The sequence below is a fragment of the Lineus longissimus genome, chromosome 2 (genome assembly GCF_910592395.1).
Source record: "Lineus longissimus chromosome 2, tnLinLong1.2, whole genome shotgun sequence".
NCBI lineage: Eukaryota > Metazoa > Nemertea > Pilidiophora > Heteronemertea > Lineidae > Lineus > Lineus longissimus.
The window spans coordinates 27,220,354-27,237,170 of NC_088309.1; the positions used below are offsets into that span (position 1 = coordinate 27,220,354).

Genomic DNA, 16,817 nt, shown 5'->3' on the forward strand with positions numbered 1-16,817 from the left:
CGTAATGACGTCAGAGAGTAACTTGCTAATGGTCTCCTCTCTCTCAACTGCCAGCCTTGTCTTTTCTTTTGAAGGCGACAGTCAAGGGCGGCACACTCTTGAAATCAGTGGATTCTAATGAGGAGCAAAAGATATTTCACGCTCAGACGGGGCTCGCGGAATATGAAACTCCTCTCCCGAATTTAGAGTCGAAGGTTGGAATTTCGTCGGATTATTCACAATAAAGTTCTTTTCCACTTCTTGTCCGTTTGCTCTCATAGGATATAATGGGAAATTTCAATTGAAGAGCAAATGATATGTGTTCGTGATGAAGTACAAAACAAATAAGGTCTTCAAATAAAACAGTACTCTACCATTGGAAAGTATATGACATTGACTTGTAAATCTTCAATTCTGGTGCGATCAAAGTCGCCAATCAGCAAGGACGAAGTCGTCCTGTCCTTATATTATATTTGTTTACGGGAGGAGAAATATAAAGTGATCTATGACCATACATGCCATGATTACGTTAGTTCTGATGGCGTAGGCTGCGGAAACAGACCAGAAAGAGGGTTTTCTCGTTATGCCAGTAATTCACCAGACGGATTTGGGAAAACCGAGCGCGATAGAAGCGATGGAGGCATCGGATAACTGTACGGGGAACCAAAGTTCGTGTCCGGACCATGGAATAGAAATGGACGATGTTCACATGATAGAGATAGTGGTCCTATCCGTATTGTTCATCATCATAGGAGTAGTAGGCCTTGTGGGGAATATCCTTGTCGTCGTGGCCATTCTTGGGGACAAGAAAATGCGCAGTTCCGCCACGAATCTGTTCATCACGAATCTTGCCTTTGCGGACTTGATGCTGATGGTGTTTACGATCCCGGAGATACTCATGTTTTTGATAAACAAGGGCTGGCTGCTGGGCGTTCCCATGTGTAAGATAGAACGATTCATACTGGTGTTCTCCGTTTACGGATCCGTGCTTACATTGGTCTCAGTCTGTGGAGAAAGGTAAGACAGTTTATTTAATGAAATAAATCATCTTTTCCTGCTGATTTTTTACAGGGAATCCAAAAAGTAGTATTTGTGGTTAGTTCCGGTAGATTATCCAATCAAAAGTTCCGAATTCTGCATCCCCGCAGTGCTCATTTGCAATAAGCCTATCAGAAGGCCGTATTTTGGGGTAGTCCCGTCAGAATTATGCAGAAATCGGCGAATGGTCTGAATTTCTGTGGGGCAGTTTGACTCCCGGATGCCTCGACAATAAAGTGCCCTTTCATCTTGCCTATTCTGCCTGTCTAAGTTGAAGACAAAGCTCTAAATTTTCCAAATTCGCAACAAATCGCATATAACCTTTCATAATTTTGCATCAATTAATGTTCGACCCGCCATTTATACCGGTCTGACTTGTTCCAGGGTTGACCACATGTTATACAGATGTCACTCATGATGTGCGTCATCTTCATCCTGTCACAAAACGTCTTTCTTGCTCATGAAAAACACAGTTTACATATAGAAGTTTCCGATAAAGGACTTTGGTGTTCCTCTAATATCATTCGTTGGAGATGTTGTAGATTCTTTATCGTAAGATCACCTTGACATTGATTTCAGGTGAGGGTTCACGAACACTGACTTTTCTATATGACCTTTCTTTCTTTGATGATTCCTGACTTTTCTCTAAGGAAGCGAAATTTGATAAAGAAGCGAAGATGAGTACTTAATAGCGCCAAAAGTAGGCATATCAGCTTTCTACTTTGACGAGAAAAGAAATCAAAAGATTGTCGGAAAAAGCCGTTTCGCTGACGACATTGAGCTTGGTGAGTTATAAGGACTGATGAAAGGCGCCATTTAATCCTGGTTTGTCAAAGCTATTATCTCCATAGTGCACGGACCACATACAGTAGACATTATATCGGAGTCTTTCGTAATCGATGCTTTATTGTTTTAGGTCCGTATAGTCACGGATGTTTTTGGTTTTACCTGACTAATTTTGACACTGCATGAAGATAGCCCTTTGTGGTTACAACACATGTCAAAATACATGTACATGTCATCACTTTTATATTCCAAAATAGTGATCAATTAGAAGAGAAGAAATTCCATGTTTACGGAGTGCCAATAAGACATAAATATCACGAGAATAGGTCTTCTCTTTCAATGACGATTAGAAAACGAAATTAAATGCCTCAGTGGCGGTTGCGGATGTAAAACCGTCACTCATCACTTAGCGCGTCTGGTGGCGCAGTTAGATATGTTTTTTGATAACCTAACCTTTAGCAAGCTGAGATTGATCTTGCCATTAGGGGTGTTTTACATTACATTTGTACTGCTGCTTTACCGAAAGCATCTTACCACTCAAATCTAATTCTGATTCGATGCAAAAGTATACCATGCGGCGTTTTGATTCTTGCTATTGCTAGTACCTTAATACACTATTCACACTATACGGTACCTTGGGAGTGTAACATCTGTAAAGAACGTATCTCTTCTCTCTCTTTCCCCCGTAAGGAACTGTAATCGGTCTCATACCTCATTTCGAGAAAGAACAAAAGAAGTATATGTACTGGTGAGACGAATTGGGAAGACACAAACAATTAGATGGAGTTTCAGTGCAATTTTGTAAAAAAACTGGAGGAAAAATCTTGCTTCAAAGCCGGCGGATCATCATCGTTTTTTTGTTGGTTATCGTCCTTAACCGCGTCGAAGGTGACACCGCATGCACCACACTGTGGGGCAGCCAAGAGCGCCTCGGTAAATCAACCTTAATTACATGATGAGCGCAAGCAATCTCCACATTCTGCAAAGCTTACGGCAGTCTAAAGAAGTTTTTTAGGTAAAATATAATTAAATTGGCCATTAAAGTTCAAGGTGAGGAAAGTCTTATGGCTGATGATATCTTATAAAAGGAGGTGAAAAGAATCGTGAGGATGAAAAACATCTGACTCTGGACAACACCAAACATAAGTCAGCCCGAACATCAAAATCCTACCTTGGAGTAACCCGCCGGTTACTCCAACATCCTACTCAGTGGAAGATCGGCCAACGTGAAATTTGAATCGCTCACTTCATTCGATATACAAACCAAGAAAAAGATCTTCCTCCTTAGGTGGTAATCAATCATGACTGACTATGAGCTTCCATCAATCCCCACCGACTTCCGACACGGCTTTTTGGATGTTCCTTTTACACCATTTGCGAGGCCGTTCAGAAGCAGCTGTTGAGCTGTAACGTTATCTTTCGAAAAAGGCAATAACGAAACATAATCCAGTCATGATTCCTTTGTCAGTCTCCTGCCTCCGAACACCAAATTAGATTCAGAACTGTGCTCAGCGATCAGTCGCTGTATCTGTCATGTCATAAGTATATTAAAAATGGCACAAATTGTGTTATATGGCATCAAATGAGATTGGAATATGATATTCTTAAGTGAAACTCCTGTCTGTGGGTGGTATTCGTCAGAATGGGTTATCATATAACGCTTTTTGGTGTACATGCATATAAATATACACCGGTATTTGGATAAAGCCGACTTCTATTTTTCTTATACATCAAAGTTCCCCTTTTCGGATGAAATCCATCAAGCCAGTATGATGAAACGTGATGCTAAAATTTGACAGATGTGTGGTAAAAATGAATAAGGAGTTAGTGACAATGTATTGCATTTTCTTCTCCATTAAGCTATTGCTTTCCTAATGGCTTCTAATAAGGGTTCCTCCCACCGCAACCTTTGTATCTGCCGAAAATACACTAATCAAAGTGAGTGTCTTCCAGAGATGATCAAAAGTCCTGCACCTGTAAGGATGCTTATAGGGCGACATGCAGCTCACGGACACGACTGATGAAACAGACGAATCTATAGAACTGAATACAGTTTAAAAGGTTTGAGTCACAGAAACAAGAAAATCTAATTCCAGAAGACTTGCAAAAATGTGCAGCTTTTTATGAGTGTGACACTCGGCGTCAATTTATCAACAGCGGCAACCATTGGATTTCGATTACTTTTTTACAATATGGCAAAAAGGTGGTTGAGATTCTAGATTCGCTGATGGTCGATGCCCATGTGGTTATCAAAGGCACCAGCCCCTGACTGGATCTTGTGGATGTGACTGAGACCATGCACAGAGGCTCTATAATACAACGATATGCATCGAACAAGAAAACATCTTTTTTTGAAACCTCCATCGTGCATACAATTGCAATGATATCAAGCGACAAGCTGCCTTTTTTAAATAGCCCCGAAGTGCTCCAGTGAATCATGCAAGTATCAGTTGCTGGGGCTGTCATTTAAGGGAGCGGAATTCATAAAAAAGAGATATCCGTGGGTTAAGTAACATACAAAATTCAGGGGAATTGTAAACTGCTGACTGACCAGTATATTGGACATGGCAGATGACATCAAAAGTTTGGACTATCGGCCCGGCGTATATTCATAAAAAGCACAGCAGCAGTGATGGGAAAAAACCAAAAACGGTCATGATTTCAGTTGGCAATATAAGAAGCTCGTTGGTGTAGTTTATCGTTGAGTAAAGAGGCTCTCGGGTTATAGACTACCGTCGACAAGGCTCGTATTTGCCAACAGTTAAGCCTGTCGCCTGTCTACCCTCACCTGAGGTAAGTATAGTGGCGATACCAGATTCCCTAAAATCACGTTGAGTGAAAGCCCGAGGTGAGAATCTCACTTGAGCTCGCGAGAAACACTCGTGCACTTCAGTTTTGACAGAATATCCCCACGGGAATACAGCTGTGTGAAATTTGCTGTTCACTTTAAGTCCTGTCATGTTGATGTGGGTATAGGCTACGGAGGACTTGCTCGGTCTAAGTCATATTAAAGCTAACACTTAATAAACTAAACGTTATCGACTAAACATGACGTTTGAGACTGAATTGAATACGGTGTGTACATCGTACCTGCGCATGTTTGCCCGTTATCTCATATTATTGATTCGTTTTCCAAAAAGTGCATGCCTATTGTGTTGAGTTCAATGCTAGAAACTCCTTTTTAATTGCATATGCCGTAATTAACACATTGCCGATTGTTATTGGAAGATACGCGATGATACGGTATGCACGTTCTGTTGCTTTAGGCAGCGATGCATATTTGCATTGTATAGCCTACATAAACTTCAGATTATTAAATATTAACGACTTCAATCGAATTTTGACATTTGTGCAATTGAAGAATGTTCTCCGTAACAGAAGTCTATGAATTGAGTGAAGTGTTTGTAGTTTGAGTCGATCAAGGGCTTTGATTACCAACTAATCAACACATGTACCTTGTAATAGACCATTGCCTTTTTTCGCCGTTGAACTATCAGACTTATATCGATACGAAAAGCGTGATGATTGCCTTTCTCTGCTATCTTCACAAGTCTGTTACCTGTTCTATCTCGGCTAAAGATGCAATCACCAGCTAAGAACAAACACCTCACACACTATAATCGAACCTTTTTCTCTTCCACGAACAACCATCGCTGCAGGGCATGCCGTGATGATGAATCGTTTATTTCCATTTTTTGTCCACGGCTTTCCTGCACGGAGTTCTGAAAGTCCGTGATTTTCGGTAGCAATCATTATACACCACTGAGAAGAAATCTCTTTCGTTCTTTATTGTGAATAAAGCATATGAAGACAAAACGCCAAACATCAATAATATTGCGTAAATACAAAAACCTGGCCAATCTTAAACGCATGATGCAACACTTTCTCCATAATTAATTTGCTATATCTAAAAAATTAGATCACACATTCTTTCACGCACGCCGCGCTTATCAACCGGTTTCATATACCAATATGTCCACTTAATAATCCCAGGATAATGGTGTTCTGAAGGAGGACACATGTTTATTCCTGGATGTCATCACGATAAGGAAATTTTCAATTTTCGTGAGGTATCCAGGATTGTTACCCGAATACCGATATCAACACGTGACGGAACAGAGAGAATATCTTTTTCTGACTGGCGTACCTGACAACTTGTAGTTAGCTTCATTGGGTTTTACGTGATGTCTTATGAGAAAATATCATGTTTGAAGTCAACAAATAGTCAACATCAAGTTAAATGACAGAGAATAACTGACTTAATATTACATTTATGAGTCAGGGGCGAGACAGCTACATATATAGACATGAGAAAAGTACTTTTTCACAAAATAGCATACAGCCTACTTTTTGTCATTGGCATCTCGGTCGGATTTCGAAAATAGTGAGGGTGCTGATCTCGGTTGAAAATTAACCTAAAGCCCAAATGTGAAAAATTGTGACTTATCAATTTAGATCTATATACTGCAAAGGAATGCATAGGCCTATACTCATTTTTCCGAACGGCGGGATATATCTCTGATTATGAAAAGGGATCAATCAGCAATAACGGCTAAGACGTCGGCTGAGGAGCATCAAAAGCTATCCTCTCAGCCATTGTGTACACTATCCAAGATGTAAGGACGATTCCGACGACTCGTAAGAGATTCAAGCCCGGGGCTGGCTGCTCTCGATTGATCTTGTGCAAATCCTTCATAAATGCAATTCCGATCTCCCCTCGGGTAAGATGGATGTTACCTACGAGTAATTAGAAGGGCACCGTGCCTTTCTTCCTTCAGGCTAAAGACTGTTGAACGTCTGTGAGGTTGAATACACTTTTTTTGGACGGTACGTTCGTCACATTAATTTCCTAATGGCTTGAGTTGGTGCTAGAAGTTCACCTCCATTTGCATGATTAGGCCATCGTCGATTGATTTATCGCGAAAATAGCGTTCTTTAGATGACTGGACGTGAAAAACTGCTTTTCAAAGTCATTGAATTATATCACATATATGACGATAGTGACCATCGTTTAGGTATTTCATATCGTTCGAGAGACAAGGTCAGATGAGTCTCATATGATACATTGTACAATCTCTCTCAACTATTCATTTGTCTGCTACTATACGACAATGTTGCGGGGGCGGGTGTGGGGATGGGATGGGGCGTACTTACTACATGTAAGTAAAAAATGTAGACTGCGGTAATGTACGAAAAACGGACACCAGTCTATAATAGGTAAAAGGCTTTCGTGACCTTTGGATATCAATAGTCGAAGGTGGTCCGAATGGGATGAATAGAAATGTGCACTCATTCCGTCCTCTTTCTACAGAGTTTTATCGGTATCTTGATAAAGTCGCTGTTCTCAACCTCCCTATGTATAATCTGCTCCCAAGGTATAATATGGTGTCTACGCATGTGCTAAATCGCCAATGATGCTCTCTGCTGAGAAGAGGTAAACAAATAAAGAAGCCATGCCGGGCCTTGGGCGACCATAGAGCTGGACCACTTCGTCTATACGCACACCTCGCCTCAGGTTGGAAAAACGCGTTCTCATCATTTCGTGTTCCTTACATGTGATTGGACACATTTGCACCCTTCCTTTAGGCTACGAATTTATCACATAATGTTCTTCCAAGTGTGTTGGCGCAAATTAGCTCTATTGACTTTGTAAGTGGTTGTGATCGATCAACGATTTCCATTCTTTTTTCTCGGCGTCCTTGAACGATTTTCACAGAAGGCAATTAATTAAGAAGAGGTAGACTTCGAAAACAAATACTGAATTCTGTGTCGACTGACGAGTGCGCGTTTATTGATGGTTTGTAGAAGATAGTCGATGAACTATCACAACATTCGTGAACTGACTGCTGATATTCTGAAAGCATTTTTTGGCTGTTGATTCTTCACGGCATACTTTTCCCTCTGCTTTTTGATCTCTTCCCCGAACAGCACGAATGATAGTCGCTTATGAAGTCATCACGTCAGCATCAAGCATCAAAGTTACCGTGATAGAAAAACGACATGTTCCCCTTGCTCGATCAGATCAACTGTTGAGAGAAAGTGTAAACCTCCTTGGTTCACCAGCTTGGTAGTACATAAATTTTGTTTGTAAACTTCAAGAAATTGATCCGTTGTCGACTCAATCATTACCAGCGTGGAAATTCAGATTACTATATCGGTTCACCAACTCACAAAGGATTCCAGCGAGTCTATTGTCAATTTCCGGCGGCCCGTATAATTGGTATTAATTCGAATCACTCTAACAGCAGACGATTGAGTCAATATCTGACGTGGTATTCTAATGTATACAGATGTCAATTTGAAGGACATGATTTTTGAACTTGTTAGCGATATTAGAACAATTGAACTTCTAAAGAATAGAGACTGTAATCAAATTATACTTCACACACTGCATCTGCTCTATGTATAAAGGGTTAGCACTCCTCATTGGCAGTCGATGCGACAAAGGCATGCAAAGGATTCTGCCTTTCAATTTTATTTCATCTGTTTGCAAAGGGCTGAATGCAGCACTAAGTTACTTTTCAAACGGAGAAGTTACTCCCCACCTAACAACTTAACAACCGCGAAGTGTTGTGCTATTTTCTCCTATCTCTCAGCACAAGCCACAGCGGGCGACATTAGAAAAAAGAAAAAAAGGCTTTGCCAACAGAACTTTGAAGGTGATGGTGATGACACAATTGCATGTTTGCTTTGTCTTCGCTAGCAAACGCAACGTAATCGAATATGGGAATAAGTTTTCTGGTGTAACTCAGTCCTGAAACAAAGGAATGACATTTCAAAATGAAGGTTGTTCTATATCGTAAAGTGGATTCAAAAAGTTTTTGTCAAAGAGGTTCCTTATAGATACCATAACTGAGAAAAATGTACGTTGGTTCAATCTTATGGCACTGGCGGCACATAATTCAATTGTCTTTCCTTGATGCTTTCGCTTGCGAATTTGGTTCAGCCACTCCCAGGATATTTTAGGTTGTTATCAAAAATAGTTTTCGTTGGTTTTGGAAGGTAGAATGGGAATGAAGGTATGGAATAATGGAATGAGAAAACGGGCATGTGTTCGCGGTGAATATCAAATCTATTCTAAATATCGCAGTCCGGTGTGGAGACAACCAAACTGCTATATTGCAAAGACAGGGCGGCAAGGTCAGAGAGAGTTGGGATTAATAGATTGTCCACGCTGCTGCGCCCGGTTATCATCATTCCCTCAACTATGCCAGCTTGCTCGAGCTGAAAATTAGATCAACCGATGTTCAGCCACTCAAGAAAGAACTACCACAGCGGTCCAACTTTTCCCCATGCGACTTCAGGACTTGGACCAATAAAGACAGGGGCACACATGCGAGGATAATGACACAGACGGTCAGGGTAATGTGACTGGAATTACGATATGTTAGCAATACAACGGGATCTATAGCTAGATCGAGATTTACTCAGGATATAAGCCCAATAGTCGTAGTCCCAAAAGCGATGACTATACAAGGTCAGGGTCAGGGGATGGAATGGTACAATGTAGATTTACGCCTGTTACTCGAATAACTAGGTGGCAAATAGAAATGACCAGACCGAGACTGTCTTGAGGCAGGCTGAGGTGGAGGAAATATTTGACACTTGCGATGTAAGGCATCTCACTTCTTGAGAAATTAACGAAAAGTCTGTTCTGGAAACGAAGGTGAAAATGTGCCTCATGGTCAAGAGCTGGTGTGTCACAAAAAAATCAGTTCTCGTAACGCTATCAGGGAGCATGTTCATTTTGCATGAGATTTAAAAAAAATCTCCCATTTTGTTAGAAACATTCCAAATCAGTCTCCTTACATGGATACACAAATTCATTTGGCTACATCACTAAGTCATGTCATGGAAAAGACACAGATTTTCTATTTGAAACTTTAGGAACTACACATGACTTCTGCGTTATTCACTTAGCTCCGTTCGCTATAAAGCTTCACTGATGTTACTTGAATGTTTTATTTAGAGCTCGTGTTCTCTAAGTGCTTCCTTAAGATTTCAGAAAACGTCGTCTTTCTTCGGAAGTGATAAGAAAATAGAGAAGTGCGAGTCGCTTTCAAAAATCGATGGATTGAATTTTAAATCGTTATATCCGACTATTATAAGGTCGGGAATCAACCAAGGTTATTGTGCACATATCTTGCGTTGATATCTTCATTATGCGACCAGATTTTATTTCTTGCTATCACTGACAAGTTGTAGTTCAGATGAGTTACTTATCAAATAGAGCTGACCAAGATCATTGTCCAGAGGACATTAGGGAATAAACAAAGTTTTAAGCGACATCTTTTGTTGACTCATGACCAATTCTCCAATGATTTCGATAAAAATGGCCTTTTCGGTTGAGATACCGTGTCAAAGGCGCGACAGACCCAGCGAGATGGGTCATACTGGGCTGTCTATTTCATGGATTAACCAACACTCCGACCTCTCAACGACCGTCACGTATATTGAGAAGAAAAAAACATGGTTTCAACTGACGCAAAGAATCCTACAAAAACAATTATGTAGATATATCGGGAAAAAGCTGGTAGTTGTTTTCGTGCTATTGGATATGGCTAATTGGCTGAGTGATACAACGGGGGATAAAAAAGCCCCCGGCTTTATGTTATACGAAGCAAGAAACACCTCGAAATGTTCGCTACCATAATCCTTTTTGTAGTCGGATCACGTTTATCTGTTAACTGAATAACTATATATACCAGTTAACACGAAAACAGATTATATTCATTTGATTTTGAATAATTCACATCGTATCAATCTTTACATGTACCAAACATCTGCCACATTTTGCCGAGATCAAGAATATTGGTCCGTATATACTGATCTTTATTCGGGTTTGCCTAGAGTATAAACCAGCCTATTCGGAGGGACTGTCCCTTTTGTGTCTCCTCTTTTGCCGATAGGACAGTCTCCTCTTCGTCATGAGTGAGGTTCTCAGATCAGACACTGTTGGGAGACAAAATCCCCTTTTGAGAAAACTCTATCAAAGCAGAGGATTTCCGCCCACGAGAAAGTGTAGTTTCGGCGCCTTTGGTGATCGAAATGGCTCAGAGCTGCGAAAGGATTTGCACCTGGTCTCGAGGGGCCGTTCCATCATCTTCGGCTCTTGAAGCTTTGTGCAAGAGACCTTGGCTACCGAAGAGTATTTCTAGTGGCTCTCCATCATCTGGCACCAGGGGTTTTTGCGCCAAATTAGATTGACCTGTAGCACTTCATCGTTCCCTGTAATGACGGACTGTTGATCGCTAACTCCTTCCGGAGATACCTTTCGCTACGACAACCGTTCAGGCACATAGATAATTTGAAGCGAGACCTAATTGAAAACTGCAATGTAAATGTAATCAAAATGTAATCAGAGACATTTGTAATCATCCGGTGAATTCTCTACCTGCTCGTCAAGCCTTCATACCAGTTTGTTCTCAGCATCTTATCTCACTCTCGTGACTCGTCACGCGACCACCATGCATGCGCATGCCCGTCTCCCTCACGAACGATAAGCAGCTTGCGAGTAAATACACCAATTTATCATGGAAGGAAACTCATTCGTGCGCATGTTTGCAATTATCCATTTTGTTTGGTACTTTCTGTCATGCATGTGGCCCATCATAGCCGGTAATTGGCTAGAACTGTGTTAATACTTTCTGCATCTACATGTACATTAGAAGTAAAAGCTCCTTAACTACTCTCACCGAACACCCATTATGTGAATGCTGTTCCATTATCCGCGTCTTTACTCCCGCTCACAACTTCTTTCACAGAGATAATGGAGTCTTATGAAATCGCAACATCAAGTGACTAAAATCGCCCATGATGACACATGAATTTACCGGAAAATATCGCGTAACTATGACTTTATACCTTCACATTATACAAGGTAGATTTATTTCACATTACAAGGTAGGCGGATGCCTTCCTCGATTTTGGATAACTCGGAGAGTATCGCTTTGGTGAGAAACCATTAGATTAAATTTTTAGAAATTGTTGTGAAACCGACGTTTATGCAGCTTCAATTCATTCTCTAGTCACATCCATAGCTGGCATTGCATCCTGTAGACTGAACTCACTATCAATCAGTGCAAATTAGCCTATCAATTTTCAGAATAATGAAGGTAATCGACTTCGTTCGGTGAATGTTATTGCTGATAAACATTCTATTCTGCAGAAATTAGGCAATTCCTATTCTAAATCAGCAATTCTCAAATTCTCAGTGAATTAACGAGATTTTGAAGACAGATGAAAGGTGATGACTTTTGAGACTACACGATGCCAGTATATGACGCTTAAGCTTACAGCTTCATGCAATGCTCACGCTCTGAACTGCTATAACCGACATTGAGTTCCGTAGATCCTCCCGGGGGTGTCCCGTATAAAGCTTTGACTGTCTCTCTCGTATGCACTATATCGAAATAACATGATGTTAATTGAAAGGGCCAATGGCATAATACGTGTGCTTTAGTTTGCCCAGTGATGTGACCTCTGTCGTGGCTACCCTAGCCGCTAGTGAATCCTCTTATCATTATCTTAGCTGGACATTTTTTCTTTCTTGACACACTGACTGGTTGATTAATAACGCTTGTCAAAAAATCTCCGGGGATCCTGTCGCGTGACAAGTTGCATTTCATCTCACGGTAAAATCGGATAATAATGGCGGGTCCGGGAATCAGGGAGACCTGTCTTGCCTTGTCATCTGTTATATGATGATGTGACTGCAGTCAGACTGGCGATTTGGCATTCAGTAATGATTAGCAGAGTGTGGAAGAAATCTGGTGAAAGGGTAGGAGACATCGGGACGCTGACCCGAATCCGAGATCCAGCTCCAGACAGTAAAACGAGGACAAAAGTAAAACGACAACATCCCGCAGTAGGTCTTTCTTTCGTTCCTAAAATACACCACTCAATTTCAGCAGCGCTTAAGTGTGAGTGTTTTTCAGACACATATTCTTCTTCTTCGCTTGTCTTTAACTTAAAGCTTCCGGAAATCGGGCTACATGTACAGTACAAACCCAGTTATAACTCGACCATCAGTCTCGAACGTGAATTGCATCCGATGATGGAGAAAAAATGCACACGATTAACCTTGACTCTTTGTTCATTTCCTCCAATTTATTTCGACAGCAGGGAATGTATCTGTTTTGTCCTCTTGAATAAGTTATGAGATGATATTGAATGAATCCTCGGTAGACCTGTGCCAGCAATTTAAGGTAGACTCCTCGATTCCCAGCGTTATGAGGCCGACATTCACAATACACATTGAAGAACTCGTCTGAGTATCTTTGGCCTCGAGTAGATTACTGATCTTAGTGGTGGTAGTAAACGGGAATAACTGAAACAAAAAGGCGATCAATGTTGTCGTACAAGACAGCAAAAACGTTGTTCAATTGCAATATACTCTGGAAGTTATCACAATTCTTAATTGCTAGAGCACCGCGAAACGGGAGATTTTAGTGGCTGCGACCTGTGACCGTAAAAACGTTTCATTTGCAACACTGATCGCGACACGGAATTGCTATGACGAGTCTCAAACTTGAATCTAGATATCGTTCTTGATAGTCGAAGGTGGGTTTTTTCACAACATAAGATAGCTATACGCTTGAAATATTACGCTGCACGTATATAACATAAGAGAAAGGCCAGGTTAAGCTCTCGAATAAAGACCAAAAAAATCATATTCGATAAAAATGTACATGTAGCAGGGTAATGTATTTGCAGCTCCTTATGACAAATGCTACTGATATCAATATCAGTATGATACTTGTTAGTATTTAAAGATGACTTGTATACCATCTGATCGCAAGCGATACTCCCTTAGACAACGGCCGAGTTACAGCTAACAGCGTTCATATTGGTATTGAAAGAGACAAGAGGTTAGCAGAAGACGCCTGCTACGGTAATGTCGAAGGGTTTTTTCAATCAGCTTCTTCATGCACGGGCTCGATCAGCTTTCCTCCATCGTATTCTTCTTCTTCGATTGTCTTTTACTTAAGGCTTCCGGAAATCGGGTGACATGTACAGTACAACCCCAGTAACACGCCCACTCATGGGACCGGGGTTGAATGGTCGAGTTACCGGGGTGGTCGCATACCGGGGTGCCACAGTATACGTTAAAAAGGGAGTAGGCCTATAGTCTATGGGGTTCAAGATGGTTACTTGGTTAAAGAGAATGTGCCATTGCCGTCTGTAGCGTAAGTGGATTTATGAGGCCATCTAAGGCCATCTAAGTGCCATCTTACGCCATTGTTTAAACCGGCTTATGAATGCCAGTGCGGAATAGGCTTATCGTTAATGGACAGAATATGAATATTTATATCTCAAACAGTAACACTCTCTTGTCTGGAAAATAGGGAGCAATCACACCAAGATGGACGGAGAATCGGTTTTGCCCTAAACAACTGCAAACACATAGACTTGGGCGTAGCAAAGATTATCAAAGAGGGGTTCTTTTTCCAGAAAAACAATAGTTGCGCGTACACCACGAAATATTGGTGGACCAATTGCACGTACACCACCACATTGCCGCGACAAATTTGTTCGGCAATCCATTGCCGGTACAAATTGCCGGTCCAAATTCGCCCTGCTTGTTAAAAGCTCGGCTAATGACTGTATAAGATCAATTTTGAGAGGTACTTCACCTAAAGGGCCATTCTCAGTCATGCGCACCCCTAACCCGCTCGACACCATGGAATAAACCTGTTTCTCCAGGCCTACCCATTTTCATCACTCAACCACGGATGTATCCGTGACACTGCCCATCAATACCTGGCCTGCTTTGTCTACTACCCTTAAGGTGTAAGTGAGTTTTGATGTTTCAGACTATTTCCATTTCCTCAGGAGAGTGGTCATTGATATTGTCTTGTCTTGTTTGACAATATAATGCGGTTTTATCGATGCTCCTCGACAAGAATTGTGAGGAGGCAGGTCACGCGACTTGGCCTCAAATCATCCGTGAATGGTATGGAGGCGAGGGGCCCCTGGCCCATCGTTTTGTTAGGCACATCAAACAGTGTCAGTTTAAAGTAAGTAAATGGCTCTCATTAGTACATGTGTTTTGTTGTATAGAAAAGACTATAAATTACAACTTGTCCCTTGGTTAAGCTATAGGAAAATAGAGGGAATCGAAAAGACAGATATCGTATTGCAAGTATCGTGTGTAGCGTGGTGCCAATTGCAACAGAAGAAGTGATCACATAATGATATATTCGGGAGCATGTTGGAAAGTTGCCGTTTATCATATGGACGCCGGTTTTCAAAGATTGTTCAAACAACTTACCGTACTGTTCGGCAAATCGAAATAATTCCGGCTGCGTTATCCAGACGATCAATATGAAATCTGCGTCAAAAACCAATAACCAAGGTTTCAAATGTTAACCACCGGACCGCTTCACTGGAGTATCGATTTACATGTAATGGTGTGGAAATTGGAATTTGATAAAGATTTAATGAAATAATTGTAAATTCAATAAAAACGTTTTCGAACAAATGTTTGTTTTTATCTTCGTTCGCTTGATTCCTTCAATGTTATGTGTATTCTGCCTGAAGAGGTTGTTGACCTTCGCTGTACTCGACTAAACCTTTAACCTTATAAGCGTTTGAGCCGGAGAAAGTGGACTGTCGTGTGCAGGGCTTAGATTTTAGCAACATTTCTGTCGTTAATGGTACCTCATGGCTGAGGCCGAGAGGGTATTTTTATCATTAATCTGAAAGTAAGTCTTAAAGATTCTTGCAAGGTCAGATGAAGTTACACGAAGTCACTAATAAGGGTCTCTACCATCTGACAATACAACGAACTATACACGCGACCCCCAAGTTGACCCCCAAGCACTTGCTTATAAACCCCCTTTAACAGAGAATGCGTCGTAAACTACGTGCACCAGAAAATATGAGGAATTGAAGGAATAAAGTTGCATTGATATGAAAAAAGTGATAGTAAGAACTGTGGTCTCCTTTGAACAAACGAACCGCCATGCTCGTATCGATGTGAGTCATTCTGGCTGGGTAATTAAGTACGGAACCTTAACCTCGCCAGAGACGCGGTCATATAAGCCAGTGACAACTACGTATGTTGAGCAGAATTAATGGTGACTGAGCTTGATGGTAGATAATAATGATATATCGAAACTTAACGTGGGTGCAATGGGACGCTGACTTATTGCCAGATGAACCTACTGATGGTCGCACTACTTCCGGTTTGAAGGAAATTCTATTCCCGGGCAGAAATACACCAACAAGAAGTTCTATCACCGCGGACCTAGATCATACGTTTTTAATCCGATTGGTTTCTATAGCCACGCGTCTTTTCTGTTGTCACCCGTACTAATTCATTCATCCTTACACGAATAACCTATACTGTGCAAAGCGAGAAAAAGCTGAACGTAACTTCATTAGAGAGGGGGTGAGGAATGAACTTTTGCTCAACCGGTCTAAATTTTTGACAAACAGCTTCCCCAGAAAGTGCTTTGACAGCCTGGTTATGTTGTCAAGAAAGATAGTAACCCTTTGATATGTCTCAAACAAGTGAAACAGCCGAAAAGCCACGTTTCATCTTCATCTAACTCGCGGTACGGGGTTTGCTTTGATTGTGAAATTGTGATGCAAAGGTAAGTGAGTGAAGAGAAGACGTAGTTGGCTTTGTGAAATTTGGGCCCTGTCTATAAAATGACAGACGCCGCGTTCAGATTATGTAAAGAGAGGATTTAACGGTTATCCCTGATGGACGTAAACAAGGCCGCCACTGATCACTTGTCTAAACTCTTAACTCTCCAGCCGCCAATGTAATTACTTAGTGCCACCAGACAGCTGATGGCAGAGTTCCAGTCGGGTGACATGGGGTGAGAAGAGCAACCTCACCACAAGGAACCACTTTGTCTTCGCTGATTACTGTATAGACTCATCCTTACTACCTTCCCTTGCTCTAGGCTCACTTCCTGAATATCCATTGCGACAGCCAAAGCCAATGACATTCAATAGACGAACGTGTGGCGAATGACTTTTGCTTATGATAAACATTTCTT

General features: G+C 41.2%; 1 protein-coding gene across 1 annotated transcript in view; it reads left to right on the forward strand.

Annotated features, from left to right (window-relative positions):
• The window catches only part of LOC135483319 (neuropeptide receptor 15-like), a 36,810-nt gene continuing 19,993 nt past the window's right edge, over positions 1 to 16,817 (forward strand). The window contains exon 1 of the mRNA XM_064764109.1: positions 1 to 996. Coding sequence (XP_064620179.1) covers positions 563 to 996 — 434 coding nt within the window. The 5' untranslated portion in view covers positions 1 to 562. The remainder of the gene's footprint in view (positions 997 to 16,817) is intronic.